This window comes from Caretta caretta, chromosome 19 (genome assembly GCF_965140235.1).
Source record: "Caretta caretta isolate rCarCar2 chromosome 19, rCarCar1.hap1, whole genome shotgun sequence".
NCBI lineage: Eukaryota > Metazoa > Chordata > Testudines > Cheloniidae > Caretta > Caretta caretta.
The window spans coordinates 3,344,501-3,361,598 of NC_134224.1; the positions used below are offsets into that span (position 1 = coordinate 3,344,501).

Sequence of the window (17,098 nt, forward strand, 5' to 3'; positions counted from 1 at the left end):
GAAATTCCATTTGATAAACTGGGTCTGAACTCAAACCTTCGAAAACGTCATTGGAGTCTTATTTTTTTTAAGTATATTAAATGTCTTGATTTACTCACACTTCGCAACAGGCTTTGCACATGAATGAAACAAATGAAGCAGCAAATGAATGACTAGTTCCTCCTGGTTTCAGAAAAATGCTTCATAGCACACAGAGTAAGAGCTGAAGAACTACCACTCAACAATTTCTCTAAAACAAAACTAAGTGAGTGAGTCAATATATAACCTTTCCTTTCCTAAAGTAAAAGGTGAATTCTGTGCATCGTAATTCAATCATAGGGTCTATTCCAGCTGAGTGTGGAAATTGTCCAAGAGAAAATAAACTATTGATACATTCCTGACAACCTAACAATTCACCACTGTGTTCTGGCATTTTGCACTCCACATTTCGAGATAAATCTTAGATCTACTACTTGAATACTCAGACCATCCAATGACATATGCTAAAACACTGAAAGCTGTCCAAATAGCATTAACGCAGATCAGTTAATCAGGTCAAATTCAAAGAAGAATTAATTAATAAAGCTGAAGTACTTTTTATTTTTTACACAAGATTCTAGCACAATTTTTTTCAACTAGGACTAAATCTTTCTAGACAAATTAGGTTATAATTTTCTAATTGGCAGTCTGCTGCAGAAAATCAAGCAATTGATCTATGATCATGGATATATGGAACCCTATTGGACTTTGCCATGTTAGCAAATTGCAAAGTTTTCTCAAAGGTGATCAAATTATATTGCTTTTTTAAAAATAATTGTAATATCTAATCTATCCACCATAAAATGTGCAATAACCTGTGCATTAAATTTTAATTTGATTGTAACACTAGGCTATATTATATTATCACTGATTCCTTAAGCTATAACTTTCAACGTTACTGAATTATTAGAACTTGATATTTTTAAAAAATCTGATTTGAATTTAAAGTAATTGTGAGCACAGTTCACAGAAAACTGTTGCATTCAGCACAATATGTGAAACACTTGGAACTAACCATCTAATGGTGACCATGCAGGTGATCCTTAGGTGATAAATGCTTTCCCACAGACTAAAGCTTCACTGCAAAAAAAGGGTCTATTGCTCTTGAGATAGCTAACTCATAAAATCTGGGGAGCGAGGGGGGCCTCTGTAGTTTTTAACTGGATGTAGCTAGTCAAGGTAACCCCACGTGGGGGTATAGTATTGACCGTGACTAACTACACCCAAGTAAAAACTACCTGAATGGCTACCCTGAAGAAGACAGCCATAGTTTAGTCTAGCTCCCAGATAACATTACCCAGAGAACAGTAAATGGTAGTTCCTTAAATGGTAGTCACGCAGAGTTTAAGAAGTAATTAGCAAAAGCACAACCCACCCAATGAATAGCGTTCTCTGCAGGATCTTAAATCATCATCTTAAATTCACTCAGAAGCTAATGCTGGTGGAGAATTCATCTCTCACTGCAAATATATTACACGAGTTCTTGGCTATCTGCACTGATTGGCCTCTAGGGTTTCAGGTAAAGTTTAAGATACTAAGTTTGACCTATAAAGCACTACATGGCTATGGACTTACCTACTGGAGATACCACATCTCTCCCCCTGCCACACTGCTAGAACTGCACTGGGTAAGAGAGAAAAATATTGGCAGAGGCCCCTCAACTTTGGAACTCACTCTTTCCACTCTCCTTGGCAAGAAAACAGGTAGAGTTTCCTGACATTCCACACAGGCTGCAAAGCTAATCTTTATACTAGAGCTTTTGGGAATTAGAGTGCCATCTAAGGGGGTGAACTGGGAAGAGGTGAAGTAATTCTTTCAGCTCTGTTATTCATTAGTGTGAGTATATTGTGCTAGATTTCTCTGTGTTACTTGTGTTTTTATACAAAATATTAAGGGCACCCAGAGTCTTATGTCCTTGCTCTTATCAATCCAAATAATAAATAAAAATAAGTAGTTGGGATTTACTCCAGAGATAACCTACTTGCCACCCACCCCACAACTAAAGTGAAGAGTTTTTAAATCAAGATTAAATATGGCCTTTTCTTTTTGTAAAAATCATATCACTTCTGATTCAGACAGCTCCAGTCTCAACACTCCAACAGATGAAAGCTCCATTGTAACTTACATAGTAACAAAGTGCCCTTGAATAAAGTTTAACTTTTAAGAAAGTGTGTTCCCTCTCTTCCCCAAGATATAGCTTGTCTTTTATTGTGGTCCTAACATGTTACTGGTCATTAATACAGGAAGTGAGAGGGAAAAGAAAAATCAAATTCTTGTGTAATTTAAATGACATTTTAAACTTGCTATACAAAATTTTCTGAAACAGTAAGATTTTAGAAATGTATTTTTACTGTTTAATTTTTAGTAATATTGATATTTTAATTAATGTTTTTCCACCACAGTAGGGCCAAACAATTTTTGATCCTTTTAATCAAATTAAGTCCACAACTTTTTTTTAAGTCGGCAAAACACTGTTTTTGAAATCATATAAATCAGAGGTTGACAACATTTTTCTTTCTGAGCCTACCCCCAACATGCTATAAAAACTCCACGGCCCACCTATGCCACAGTAACTGGTTTTCATAGAATATAAGGGTTGGAAGGGACCTCAGGAGATCATCTAGTCCAACCCCCTGCTCAAAGCAGGACCAATCCCCAACTATATATATAAATATATATATCTGCATATAAAAGCCAGGGCCGGCATTAGTGGGTAGCAAGCAGGCAACTGCCTGGGGCATGCCACAGGGGCCCCCATGAAGCTACATTACTCAGGCTTCAGCCCCAGGTGGCCGGGATCAAAGACCTGAGCTTCAGCTTTCTGCCCTGGGCCCCAGCGCGTCTAATGCTGGCCCTGCTTGGAGGCCCCCCTGAAACCTGCTCGAGGCCCCCTAGGGGGCCCGGACCCCTGGATATGAACCACTGACATAAATGATTAGCTAGCTGATTTACTCATTTATACCCGAGTCCCTACAATAAGCTCCACGACAACAGCATTTTAACATATTTAACTTGGAAGGTCACAAGTGCCTCACCATCACCCAGAAATGTGTTAAATTTAACATTAATCTACTACTTACAAGCAACAGCTTGGTGCCACATCTTTCAGCTTTTCTAATCTGGATCTCATATTCCTATTCCCCAGTTCACTTGGTTCTTCTATCATGTGCATTCCAGTACACCTACCTCAAAGTTTTCATCTATTTTAGTTATTTTATAACCGTGATGTTCTAGTTGGATTATGAGCATTTACCTTAATGTTGCACTTTGCTACAAGCAAATATACTATAGCCTTGTAACAGATAACGGGATAGGACTGAAAAGCAGAAGCTAAACAAAGTTTACATTAAAGTGTTATTACAAAGTTTGTATTGATCTTAAGGTAAATGATATAAATCAAGACATTTACATAGCACAACCTCTTCTGAAAACAACATGAGGTGAAACAAGACTCAAATTATTTTGGATATTGGTATAGTTTAAGGAGTTGATATTCAAACTCTTGTACAAAATGGGTATTTTTTATTTCCTCTTTTACCAAAACTAAATCTTATTATGAAGAAATAGGAACTACATCATAAGAACATACAAGAGGCCATACTGGGTCACACCAATGGTCCATCTAGCCCAGTATTCTGTCTCCCAACAGTGGCCAATGCCAGGTTCTTCAGAGGGAATGAACAGAAGGGGCAATCACTGTCCACTCCCAACTTCTGGCAAACAGGGCCTAGGGATACTCAGAGCATGGTGTTGCATCCCCTTGCCATCCTGGCTAATAGCCATGGATGGACCCATTCTCCATATCCTCATGATATAATGTACTCAGCATGGGAGGGTAAGGGTAGTCAGCAAAACTGGCTAGGAGTTTTTTTTTAAATATGTTCAGATTGCTGAAATTCAGGATTAATAATATGCCACCAGATCAATACAATCCATGGCCACCTAAAATGGCTCTAGATCAGTCGTATCCCTTACTAAACAGGGCTACAATTAATATCATCCAGACTAATTTTTCCAGGACCAAATCCACCATGAATTTAACTCCTTGCATCAGTCACAAATGTGTCTATACAGCAAAAGAGATGAAGATGCTTCTTCACATAGGAGAGTTCAAACCCATTTTCATGTTTTCCAGTTGTGGGTGCCTTTTAGAAGTAAAAGGATTACAATCCTAACAAATTCCTGAAGCTCCATTTGTTATCCAGCTACCTGATATGTGCTGAATAAGTACAGCCTAAGACAAAACATTCCTCTTGGCTTTCCCTGCCAGTGCTCATGCAGGGAACCACTTGGAGGTAATATCCTTTAATACACTGAAAACTAAATTTCCATTGCCAAGAGTCTCAGACAGCAGTGAGTGTCATATCCTATATCTACATACTACTAAATTACAAAAGCTAGCTTTTAAGTGGGGGCAGCAAAGACTTTTGATCAGACTGCTAATTTAACGCAAATCCACCCTGCAGTAATGGACAGTATTTTTGCTCTGGACTCGTGCCCGCAATGCTACACGATGACTGGAGAAGTGTATTGTCTGCCGCTGGACATGGTGTGAGGAACGCCGGAAACTGGGAGTCCTGGTGCCTCAGATGAAGAACACGGACCACACAATCATCACTCTGTGAGTCAGAACCCTGCTGGAGAGGACCCTGAAGGATGCCATCCGCTGCCAGTATGTGGAAAACCTGAAGCGGAAGCCGGCCCAGGACAAGGCATTCGGGATGACATGCAAGTGGGACACTAGCAACCACTTCCTCCCAGGGGCAGCTTCACTGGATTTGCTGACTGGAGGTTCATCTACAGGGCCTGGCTCAACTGCGTTCCACTGAATGGAGCCGTCCGCCACGGGAATCAGGACAAGTGATGTAGGAAGTGCAGCAATGCCAACAAGACACTACCCTAAGTCCTGTTTAGCTGCAAGCCCCATTCCAGAGCCTGGCAGCTGGGACACAACGCCATCCAAAATTGCCCAGTCAGAGCCACCAGCAGGGAAGGTTGCTGTGAACTCCACCATCCCCGGAACTGACAGACAACTGCAACAAGACAGTGTCATCATCATCAAGGAGCAGAAGAAGGTCATCATGGTGGACATCACAGTGCCCTTTGAGAACAGGACCCTAGCCTTCTGTGATGTCCGAGCTCGAAAGCTGGAGAAATACGTCCCTCTGGCCGATACCGTGAGAGCTAAGGGTTACTAGGTTCAGACACACATGCTGATCACTGGAGCCCTGGCCAATGGGCCCAAGTAAGGAGCAAGTGTTGTGGGAATGCAGAATCTGTCAACAGCTCGGCTGATGTGGCAACTCACGACGTAGGACGCCATCAGATGGTTGAGGGACATCTACATCGAACACATCACCGGACATTGGCAATACCAGGAGGAATGAGCTGGAGTGCCAATGAGAAGCGCAGTAAGGAAAGTAACTGAAATACTTCCCCGATGGATTGTATTTGCTATATGGACAAGCTACCCTAATTCTCAACTACTGAGGGACAATCTTCACTCATTTATATATTTTGCTTTCCACAACCAACTCTCTGTATAACTTTTCATGGGTGATATACCCAAATACTTGGATGCTAATATCAAAACTGTATTCTTAAATTTATTCACCTAAACTTGGGTTACTGCTGATTATGTACTATATGTACCATATGACTTTTAAAAGCAAATTTTGTATTTGTGGATAATCCAAGCACTATATCCAGATGTACAGACACTCTTTTCTCAACCTGTGTATTATATAATTTTAACGTAAGCTTTAATAAAAATTTTAAATCTGTTCTTATCAAAAATACACATTAACAACATGGAGGGAGCCAAAGACTATATGAAATACATGGTGCATAAATGCTGAGTAACTATATACTAGTTATTATTTGTAATAAGATCACACACTAAAATGAAAACATTAAATACTTTTCATGGTGAGCATGGTTACACAATGAACAGACCAGGCTACAATTAGACAAAGTTTTAAAAAAGGTTCTAAAGTCCATCAGTTACACAACTGTTAATAACGTGTCTCACTTGTTTTATATAATAGATGTTAGCAAGTGCTCACTTTATCAATGACGGAGCCAAGGTAATATTTTATTGCATCAACAGAAGTTGGTAAGAGAGACAAGCTTTTAAGCTACACAGAGCCCATGCTCAATGATTATCAATTTCATGGGACAGCTTCAATTTTCATGGCAACAACATCTCAAAGGACTCGTCACATGCCAGTTTGCGTAATATAGCAAACACTATTTGGACTGGAAAATTTCAGTTATGAGATATTCCATTCTTTTTACCATGTGTAGACAGCTCTAAGGAAGAAAATATAATATTCTGCTATATTTCCTATGATTAAGGTTCTATCAGTAGTACCTGCCCAATTATTTTAGTTTTTAAACTAGCCATCACTAAACAGAAATAATGTCAGACAAAACTTGTCCTGTTCAAATTCACACATATTAAGATTAATAAGCAAATAAACGGGAGATCAGACAATTTCTTAACCAACATACACAACATTGTATAAGCAAAACTTTGCAAAATTCCTCTCACCCAGAATGCATATTAAGCTGTTTCAGTAAAATATCTTTTCCCCAACCCCAAAATCATCATGATAGAGGGCAAATTAATTCTGAGCCCAGACTGGTAAATTTGGCAGGGCTGCTGTAAGACCAGCTTCTTTTTAACTGAATAAGGGTTTATCAGGCAGGACTGGTAAAAAGCAAAGGCCACTGATATCCCATAAGAGAGGGGTCCTTACTCCCCCAAGAACTTCAGCAAGTGTTTGACAGGCAGGTTCATGATATTACTGTCTCACACCCCCTCAGTTCTCAGTGGCTGCCTGAAACAACTCCTGGAAACCGCCCACAACAATGGGGCTGGTTACCAAGGCGAAGCCACTCCTGGGGGGTCAGAGCAGAGCAATCTAGCTTTAGATCGACTCTTGAGCCGGGCCCCACTTTGGCCTGTACTTCGGGGGGGGGCTTCAGTGGGTCCCCAGCTCAGTGAGACACACTCCGGGGTAATTTCACAAGGCATCAGCCAGGCAGCCCTTTCCTCACCCCAACCCCCGCACCGACCCCGTGTACCCCTAATGCTCCCCGCACCCAGCCAACCCCCTCGAGCTGGGTCCCTGCCTTGCATTCACGCCAGCCCCCCCCCCCCCCCCCGCATAGCCCCTGATACCTCCCCGAAACCCCCCAGCAGCGCGTCGCCTCCGACCTGGCCTCCTCCACCCCAGACTCACCCCCGCCCCCGAGACCGCCTCAGCCGGGCCCCCAAGTTCCCACCCTGGGCAGCGCCCGCGGCCCCCCACCGAACCCTCCCCACCCCAGCCACCAGGGCTCGGCTCGGCCCCCCGCCCCCGCCCCAGGGGCTCCCACCACGGCGCCCCGGCCCCCCACCTGCGCTGCCGATTTCCATTCATGGAGCTGGGGGCGGCCGTTCTCAGGCTGCGGGCTCAGGGTCCTGCCTCTCCCCCCAGGGCCGGAGGGTCCCGCCTCTCCCCCCCGGCGGCGCCGGGTCCGGCCGGCCGGCCCGGGGCTGTGAGGCAGACGGCAGCGGGGCGGCCTCCCTCCCCTCAGCCGGTGCCGGCCGATCGCTCGCAGGCGGCGCGCGCTGGGAGCGGGAGCTCAAGGAGCGGAAGTTGCGTGGCCGCCAGCAGCCCCGGCTCGCGCCCTGCGCTCGCTCTGTGTGCCTCGGCCCTACCGCGCGCCGGAAGCTCCACCCACCCCCCCCCGCCGGTCGGGCTCACTTCCGGCGAACCGCTTCCGGCGCCGCCCCCTCCCCTCGGCTCTCCATCCGTGACGCGACGAAAGGGTGTGCCCGGAAGTGGTCAAAACGGAGGGGGGGGGGGGGGGATGACGCAAAGCGGGGAGGGGATCTCGGGTGACGGCGGTCGGCGCTTCCGCTGGCGGGCGGAGGCCAGTGTATGGGAATAGCCCGGGGCCTCGGACGCCTGGGTTCCGTGAATGGTGTCCGCGGCTCTGGCCAGTCGGACGCCTGGGTTCCGTTCCTGGCTTGGGGCAGGCGTCCGGCTGCCTGGGCTCAGGTCTTGGCTCTGGCTCGGTCACTCCGCCTGCGGAGCTGTAGTGGGGGGGAGCCCCGTGGGGTCAGCGAGGCACCAGCAGGGTGACTAAGGGGGGCGGGGGAGTCGCTGTCACGGGGGGGGGGGTTCCTAAGCAGTTTTAAAACCAGCTCAGTTAAAGTCAGAGGTTTGCTTCGCGGCACGGAGTCATTTCCGCTGGCCTGGTGTGGACCCGTTTGTTGCCCCCCCCTTCCATGGAGGGGTCCTCACAGGGCTTTTTACCCCTGGGGCAAGAAAACCTGCTCAGCGTGATGGTCCAAATGCCTGCCCCCGCTTTCGCCTGCTCCAGGTGGCTAGTGCGACAAAGCGGGGGGCTCTGTTCGGTCTGTGCCATTTCTGAAGTGTGGATAACTTTATTACATGTATGTAGGAAATGACTGTGGCCTGGCAAGCCTGTACGTATGTGGGTGGCCCAGGAGTTAGCGGAGTTCTCAGGGCAGGCCAGAGACTATGGTGAATGATCAGCACTCAGTAACTGTCTGCTGTAAGTTAAATGCTTGAGGACGGTAGATTTGCTCCGTGTGGGAGAAGACACTTCCTCCGTCTGAGTGAAGGACAGTGGGGGTTTGGGGAGTAATGGGAAATTACTAAAAGGTAGAACAAAAGAAGTAGGAGACCCCAGCTGTAAAGGTTGGGGAGGGGGGAGAGCTGCCCCGGAGAAATGAGCTGTTTTGCCCCAGATTAAGATGAGGGAGGCAACTTGGGTGGGGGTGCAGAGAATCTTGCCTGTCCACAGGACACAGATGATCTCCCAGGGGAATGGGAAGCTACTGAGGAACATTATGTTTAGGCTGTCCAGTTGTTTTGTATCATCTGTACTCTCCTGTACTTTATGTGATTAAATATAAAGTAGATTGAACAAAGCGTGTGACTGATTCACAACTATTGCATGCCCCTGAGAGAGTTAAACTGTAACCAGAAGCTTCACACCTGTTGGATGGATTTTTGGCAGAGGAGTTGTTTAAATACAGGGGAGTGAGAAGGGTCAGGTTGGGCCCAGAGAGTCTAGGTAGCTGGCTGCCAGATAGATCTGTACCCTGCATATGTGTCTAGGGTCCCTGCCACTGGGGTAGTGGCTGGACTCCATTCAGGAGCTTGAAACACCCTGGGGATCCATAGCACAGAGGCATAGGCTTTGTCTACACTGGCAACTGAACAATAAAGCTTTTGTCTTTCAGAGGTGTTAAAAAAAACAAACAAACCACACACCTCAAAAGAAAAGTTATGCTGACAATAAGTCCCCATCCTCCCCCACCCAAAAAAAAAAAAAAAAAGCGTGAGCATGCTAGGATCTGACAGCTAGTACCAGTGCAGTTGCACCACTGCTTGTAAACAAAAAGAAAAGGAGTACTTGTGGCACCTTAGAGACTAACCAATTTATTTGAGCATGAGCTTTCGTGAGCTACAGCTCACTTCATCAGATGTATACCGTGGAAACTGCAGCAGACTTTATATACACACAGAGAATATGAAACAATACCTCCTCCCACCCCACTGTCCTGCTGGTAATAGCTTATCTAAAGTGATCAACAGGTGGGCCATTTATAGCCCGACTTGATTATGTAAAGAGTTGTCACTTTGGATGGGCTATCACCAGCAGGAGAGTGAATTTGTGTGGGGGGGTGGAGGGTGAGTAAACCTGGATTTGTGCTGGAAATGGCCCACCTGTTGATCACTTTAGATAAGCTATTACCAGCAGGACAGTGGGGTGGGAGGAGGTATTGTTTCATATTCTCTGTGTGTATATAAAGTCTGCTGCAGTTTCCACGGTATACATCTGATGAAGTGAGCTGTAGCTCACGAAAGCTCATGCTCAAATAAATTGGTTAGTCTCTAAGGTGCCACAAGTACTCCTTTTCTTTTTGCGAATACAGACTAACACGGCTGTTCCTCTGAAACCTGCTTGTAAACAGAACACGATGACTCAAAGCCAGAAAGGAGAGAGTTTAAATAGAAAAAAACAAGAGCGGGAAAAGAGTGATGTGGAGCTAAATTAAATGGTTAAGGAAAGTAGGACTGTACTAACCCACAAGAGACAACTTTTAGGCTCAGTGAATTTATTCTGCCCCTTTATTGTCCTTCTACTGCTGGTCCTGTTTAAATGAAGTGAAGGAATTTTAAAAACACCTTCACCTTTTATTTCCTTTTTGCATTTGTCTCACTTTAATCTATGAAAAGTAAAGTCAGTTTCACTTTTGCTTATGCATGGGTTCCTGCTCAGATTTTCAGTGCTGTACCATTTGAGATGCAGTGCTTCTGTGTTTGTAAAATAGCTGTCTTGTCTCTCAAGCTGTGGATACATTTATATTGGTCTTAAGTTTTCTACGGTCTTTCTTTTTACCGCATTTAAATTTTGGTGTAAAGTGGACCGTGTACCTTTAAATCACTCACAAAAACAAGAGAAAGTAACCTGAAATTTTCCAGAATATACATAAAAGCCAGATGCTGATGCATTTGAAGGGTGGATGAAGTGACGCCTATGTGCAGTTTATAGTCCAGATTATTAATGTTGGAAGATGGCAGGATGACATGTACTAAGAGACATGTTATTCCCTGACTAGACGTGTAGAATGTTCCTGAAATAAATCCTCAGGAGCAACACTATTTTTTCCTCTTTTCTTTTAAAATCAAGCCAATCCACCATGGAAAATGGATACACACATCAGTATCTGCATAGTTATGGCTTAACCCCCTCCCGAACAACCAGCATGAATTACTTTTAAGGATCACATTTGAATGGTGGAAAAATAATACGTGTGGAATAAAACTCTTAGGAAAGGAAGTAGGGGTAGAAGCAGAAGAGGGTTCAGCTGAGACTCTCATTTACGGTGCATGCTGCAGAAAAAAGGTCAGCAGCCACTTGTGTGTTTCTGCATTGAGTTGCTATCTCTTCCTGCTATAATTAACTCTGCCCAATGCTGGCTGCTAGCCCCAGCTGATACTAGTGCTGGGCTTAGCCCTAGCTGCCCAGTTTCTTCAGTGATTTAGGACAGGATTATTTCCTCCCAAGAGCTGGGAAAAGCTACATGGCCAAGTTTCTGAAAATTTCTTTATATGCACAAAAGCCAGGTGCTGTTCTTGGAATTAAAGCTGGGGCTCACTACACTACCAAAGCAGGGAGATGTGTGTGTTTGGGAAGGGGGAATACGCTTTCTGCCATGCTAAACAGATGGAAAGCTGTAACCAGCGCAATGTACATTAAACAGCAGGTTGACAGGGAAATTAATACCCGGATTTTACATTGATTTTTATATTTGTACAGAAGCTGTTAGGATGAACGAATGGGATCACAAAAAAAATAAAAAAACATAACATGGATAAAGGCCTTGTGGCTTTGAATAGGATGAGAGGAGGAGGTTAAACCTCCATCATCCTGCAAATAGGCCCACATAAATGACACCAGTAAGGGGGGGAACCCCAAACATCTGAACTAAACCCTCCCTCTACTTAAAAACAACCAAAATGTTTTCTGACACAGGCAGACCAATATCAGAGCTGGACATAATGTTCCTGCAGCAGGGTAAACCACAGCTGCTGGTGGTTTATGATAAACTTCCAGCCCAAGACAGATTCAAGGGGGATTCTAAAGAAATGTCATTATGTCTCAACTGAAAAGCAGTGGTGACTTCTGTCCTCATATTGACCTCAACGTTAAGGTTTTCATCTGCACCCAAAAGCCCATGCAGAAGTAACCTTATTAAACAGTTAAGTAGCAGCCCTACTTTGCAGTAGTTGAAGCTAACTTCTGCTGTTACACCAACACTACACTGTTATATCACTGCTCCAAGGGCTCTCCAATGCCAGAGATTTACAGCAGTGAAAGCGCTTGGCACACCTGTACACACAAAATGCTCACACTGGAGCTCAAATGCTCACAATGTTGCCAAAGCTACTACAGCTGTAGTGAGGTGAGCAAGGCTCAGACCCATTGCATGCTGCACCAAATTGCTCCGCACTTCCGAAGCGGGAGCACTGATAGTTTAGTTGGGCCTGGCAAAAACCCACCAATACCCCCAGGGTGCCTCCACTGCCCTCCCTGCTTAAGGCTCAAATCCATGGGCTATTTCACTTTTGAAACTAAGCATGTACATTTTATACGTATAAAATATGTGAAATCTTGAGTGCTTAGGGCAGAAGAGTGGAGGAGGAACTACTGGGAAAAGCAGGAGATGTATCCAGTAAAGCTGCCATGGTGCAGGGAGCGTTCTGGGCGGACGCAGTGGACTTGGTACAGCTCAAACAGGATGGCTAGTATGGACGCTGCATGATGGTTAGTCACAATACTACAATTCTCTAGTGTAGACAAGGCTAAGATACCAAGCACCTCTGCCATCCCATGGGGTTTTTGCTACCACAGATACACAATAGGGAGCATACCTACAGCTAAGGGTCTTTGAACAAGCTTGTCAGGGGCATCAGTTGTATAAATGAAGGGGTAACATGCATTGTGGCATGCGGGAAGCAGAGACACAGCAACAAGTTGAGGAACAGGAAAGGTTTTATGGAGGCATAATGCCAATGCTGGAAGAGACTCCAAGCCTAAGAGGAACTGAGTCAGAGGGAAGGGCAGGGGCAGTCAAGTTCAGAGAACAAGAGAGATGCTGACACCCCCACAGCAATAGACAAAGAGAACCACTCCACCCAGTAGTGCAGTTTAGAGAATGATCTTTGTTTCCTGGACCTTAAAATATAACATAGGTCTGGATTTAAAAAGGTTATACCCCTGCCACATGGCTGGCAGTAGCCACAGCCTCCAGTGACTGCTACTACTACGATTACAAGATGTCCCCTAAAACTGAAGATTTTGACTATGCCATAAGCTTACACTGGCCCCTGAACTGTGCTACAAGCTTGGCCTAGAGTCCCAAAGAACTTGAAGGACAAATATGGTCTTTAGATATTCGCAACACAATCTTAATGCTGACTTTTGGGTTATCCTCATATTTTTCCATTTGTGCAAGACTCCTGAGAGGCTGGGGCATCACTGTGATGAGCATAAAGGCTGACATTCACTAGGGAAGGTATTTTACACACCCACCCACCCCTACCTAATTTGGCCCTTCAACAGTTTTTCATATCCTACCTGCAAGATTTTCCAAAGCCTGCCAAGACTTCAGGCTCACCCTAAGCCTAAAAAAAGACAAACAATGTGCCAAGGCAATGAAGAAGCATTCTCCACCAAGATCAACAACTTGAAGTGGTGAATGAGTTTGCATACCCGTGGTCCACTATTGCAGTCAGCCTCTCACTTGAAATGGAACTCAACATCTGCATCGGAAAAGCTGCCACTACAGTATCTAGACTGAGCAAGAGGGTCTGGCAAAACAACAAACTGACAGAACGTACAAAGATTTGTGTGTATCATGCATGTGTTATCAGTACACTTTTGTACGGGAGCAAGGCATGGACTTTATAGTCTCATCAGAAAGAGGTTCAACAGCTTTCATATGCATTCCCTTTGTCAAATCTTTGGAATCTCCAGGAGGGACAGTCACCAACACTGAGGTGCTCAAATGGGCCAGCATGCAAACACTCCTCAAAGATGCCGCCGCTGTCTTGGGCATGTATGTTGAATGATTGATGGGTGCATCCCAAAGGACACCCTCTAAGGTGAATTGGCATCTGGAAAAAGATGCAATGGATGCCCAAAATTGCATTTTAAGGATGCATGCGCAAGCGAGACCTCAAAGAAATGGACATGGATGTGAATAACTGGGAAAATCACACTCAAGACCACAGCTTTTGGAAACATGAGCTTAGCAAAGGTCTCCGGCGTTCCGAGAGGAAGCCATCCAGCTCAGCAGAGGAGAAAAGAGCTCGCAGAAGGCAGAGCTGAAAGGGTTGAAACACCACCTTTAAATGTGACAGATGTGGCAGAAATTGTCTCTCTCAAGTGGGTCTCTTCAGCCATGGTCACAGCTGACCAAACCAATTGAGTAAATTCTTAACCTCTCAGGGGCACATATACGTGGTCTGTGGAGACTGAAGGATGCCTACTCTCGACATGCCAGATGACTGAACACAGACTGTGCACTTCATGGAGTTGGTGCAGGAACTCCTTCATGCCTACGGCAGCAAAACAGATGAAGCAAGATGTACTGCTAAATATACTTCAGATTTTCCACAGACCTTCATTGCTACCTCAAGCAGTGGGAGTTGCATCATTAGCGACATTTATCCTCTCCTTGGAAAACTATTTGCTGTAGGAAACCTGCTGTACAATATTATCCAGGTAAGTCTTGTTCTAGGTCTGACCAGCTCTTCCTCTCACTGCTGCTTTTTGGAAACAGGGTCACATTTCCTAATTTTAATTGAGGGGGTGCCCATTTCAAACAGGGCTTTTCAGTTGAGCACTGCTCTGCCTGGCAAGTCTGGGTGAGCGGAGCTCCTAGGGAAGATGGTTACAGCATAAGAGAATGTCTCAAACACTAGGAGTGGAGCTTCAGGGGCTAGCTCTCAGAGAACACGAGTTACAGGATCTAGACTTTGCTCATGGTACGAAGGGTGCCAACTGCCCCCACTGGAGCTGGTTGGATCAAGTTTGCGCTTCACACCCATTAATCCAAGAACATGGTAAAATGACTCAAACTGGAAACGAAAAGCAAACATTCTCTTTCCCTAACTGAAGTCCTGAGAGGAGTCTCTTCTCCCCTCAGTTTAAGAGTAACTCTTATCCTGAACAAGCTCGTCGGGTATATTCAGTTGAGGAAGAACACGCCCTGCCACCTGCACACATTTTAAAGTCATGCAAGCACATGAGTTTCTGCAGTTTACATGAATACTGTCACCACAACCAGGTTTGTTTCTCTAAGGAGGCCATTTGTAACACAAGGTTGCAGCTTTTTTCTAAAGTTAAGTTCCATCCACCTGACAAAGGACACAGGCTGAAGCTGAATTTTGTTCATTATCCACTTCTTCAGCATAAGAGGTGGCTTTTTTTCTGACGTATGCACAGTCCAGAACACAGAGTCTAGAGATTTTAATAGTTAGGATCATCCTGACTAAAGTACATTTTGTTCCTTTATGAAACGGAAAGTACTAATGGCCAAAAAACTGTTTACATTTAATAACAGTATTTTACGGATTCCCTTTGTAATAAGTAATAATTAAACATGTCTGTTGAGCTTGAGGATTCCATTAAAACCTAATATAGTTCCACATTCTAATATATTTAATTCAGCTGACTACGGACATCCCACTCAATAAACGCTTGCTAAGAGCAGTGTGTATTAGCACCAAGGTAGCCTACCAGCATCTTCACTATCAACCCATAAGTCAGAAGCTCCCAATTCCTGAAAATTCACTCCACACTAAACCTTGGAATATCTCAAGTTTCAGATAATGTCCCCGTGCCCCTTCTCTGTGTCAGCAGTTCAAGGTCATGGTGTGTTTCTGGTTTATTTATTAAATAAATTAAATAAATACCTGATTTATTTTTTAATATGTAGCCCAGGCCTTTAATCTCACTGCTGGTTAGTTCAGAATGCAAACCAGGGTCTCAAGGATTAAGAATAGCAGATGCTAACTACCACTTGGAAACTGGCATGTGTCCAGTCCATTTTTTCAGTACTTTAGACCCATTCATCTAAACAGGACCCACACCTGCAAACCTTAATCTCATGAATAGTCCTTTTGAAATTGCAAGATAAACACCTACTTTGGATTATGGTTTAGTAAAATAGATACAGCACATGGAAGTAGCAGGACAAAGATTTGTATGAGTACTTCAGAGGCATCCACTCAAAAATACACTGTAAAGCAACTGTTCCCTATGCTACGGCTTGACAGTTAGCAAGTAATTGCTTGTGTGGTTATTAGCAATCAAACACCTTATTTTAGAAAGGGCCTTACATTATTCAAGAAGTCACAATTACAGCTCACCCACTAAATTCGGTTTTAAAAGTTATGTCAATACTTATAGACAGGGCAAACCACAACTAGCGCCGAGTGCCTCATTAAGAGATAAACTACCTACTTTCACAGACCCCAAGCACTAAGGTGCATTGCCCTTGGCTGTTGAGGGGATTAAGTAGTTCATAAAGAATTCTGAAAATGGAAAGTGCTAAATATTATGAAATGGCACAAATCTAGAGAATGAGATTACACATAGAAACCCACTGGAAGCCTGAAATCAGTTGTTAAAGCATCTTGAAGCCAGTGATGTGGGATAAAAAAAATCTAGTGTATAGAATGCAGTGCAGCTAATTCCTGTCTTACCTGCATACTTAAATTGGAGGTCTCCCCTCTACCAAAACTTTGTTTGCCCAAGTAAGATGTGTGGCCCTGTTCTATCTGGCTGGACAATGTGGTTTCACTGTACACCTTCTGGAACTTACAGTTTGTAACAGTACAAGAAATAAAAAAAAATCGGCAGGAAGATGTAAATTACACAAATGGAAGGGAATTTCTAAGCCAAGGAACAAATATATTCAACTTAATATTTAAATATTATAGTATTCCCAAATTGGGTTTTGTAATTAAAGTCATAACAAAATCTACAGAACATGTATTTGCCTACATATTACCTGTCTGGAAACCATTAACGTATTGGGATCACAAGCCAAATAAGAATTCTGGAACAAGTTACCTTTCCAAAAACGTATACTGCTGTTTGATGTCTAATAACCTAGGAGTTTAAGTCCAACTGGAGTCAGCATTGCCCCAGAGAGAGGACACTTCTTTATTAATAAACTTGGATTAGTTACCACGTTCCAGGAAATTTTAAGAGAACTATTTGCACTGTTTTCCTCTCATGAAATTAAAACAGGCTGGAAACCAAGGAGACTTGTTACCCCTGCAGTATTTGATGCAATCCAAGTACAGCTGAGTGTTTTTGTTTGTACCTGAGCCCTTCTCGATTATGCTTCTATCACTTTGTATATGTGGTTTTCCCCAGGGGGTTCTCCCTGCATCTGACTCAGAAGTGTCACCCCAACATAACAACATTGCTTTTATTTATTAGGTCTCCTGCCAGCAGTTACAGAATCAGACAC

The 17,098-nt window shown here is 44.0% G+C and overlaps 1 protein-coding gene across 1 annotated transcript in view; it reads right to left on the minus strand.

Annotated features, from left to right (window-relative positions):
• The window catches only part of AGO3 (argonaute RISC catalytic component 3), a 73,776-nt gene extending 66,070 nt beyond the window's left edge, over nucleotides 1-7,706 (minus strand). The window contains exon 1 of the mRNA XM_075121365.1: nucleotides 7,423-7,706. Within this exon, the coding sequence (XP_074977466.1) occupies nucleotides 7,423-7,441 (19 nt within the window). The 5' untranslated portion in view covers nucleotides 7,442-7,706. The remainder of the gene's footprint in view (nucleotides 1-7,422) is intronic.
• Nucleotides 7,707-17,098: the final 9,392 nt, after the last annotated feature.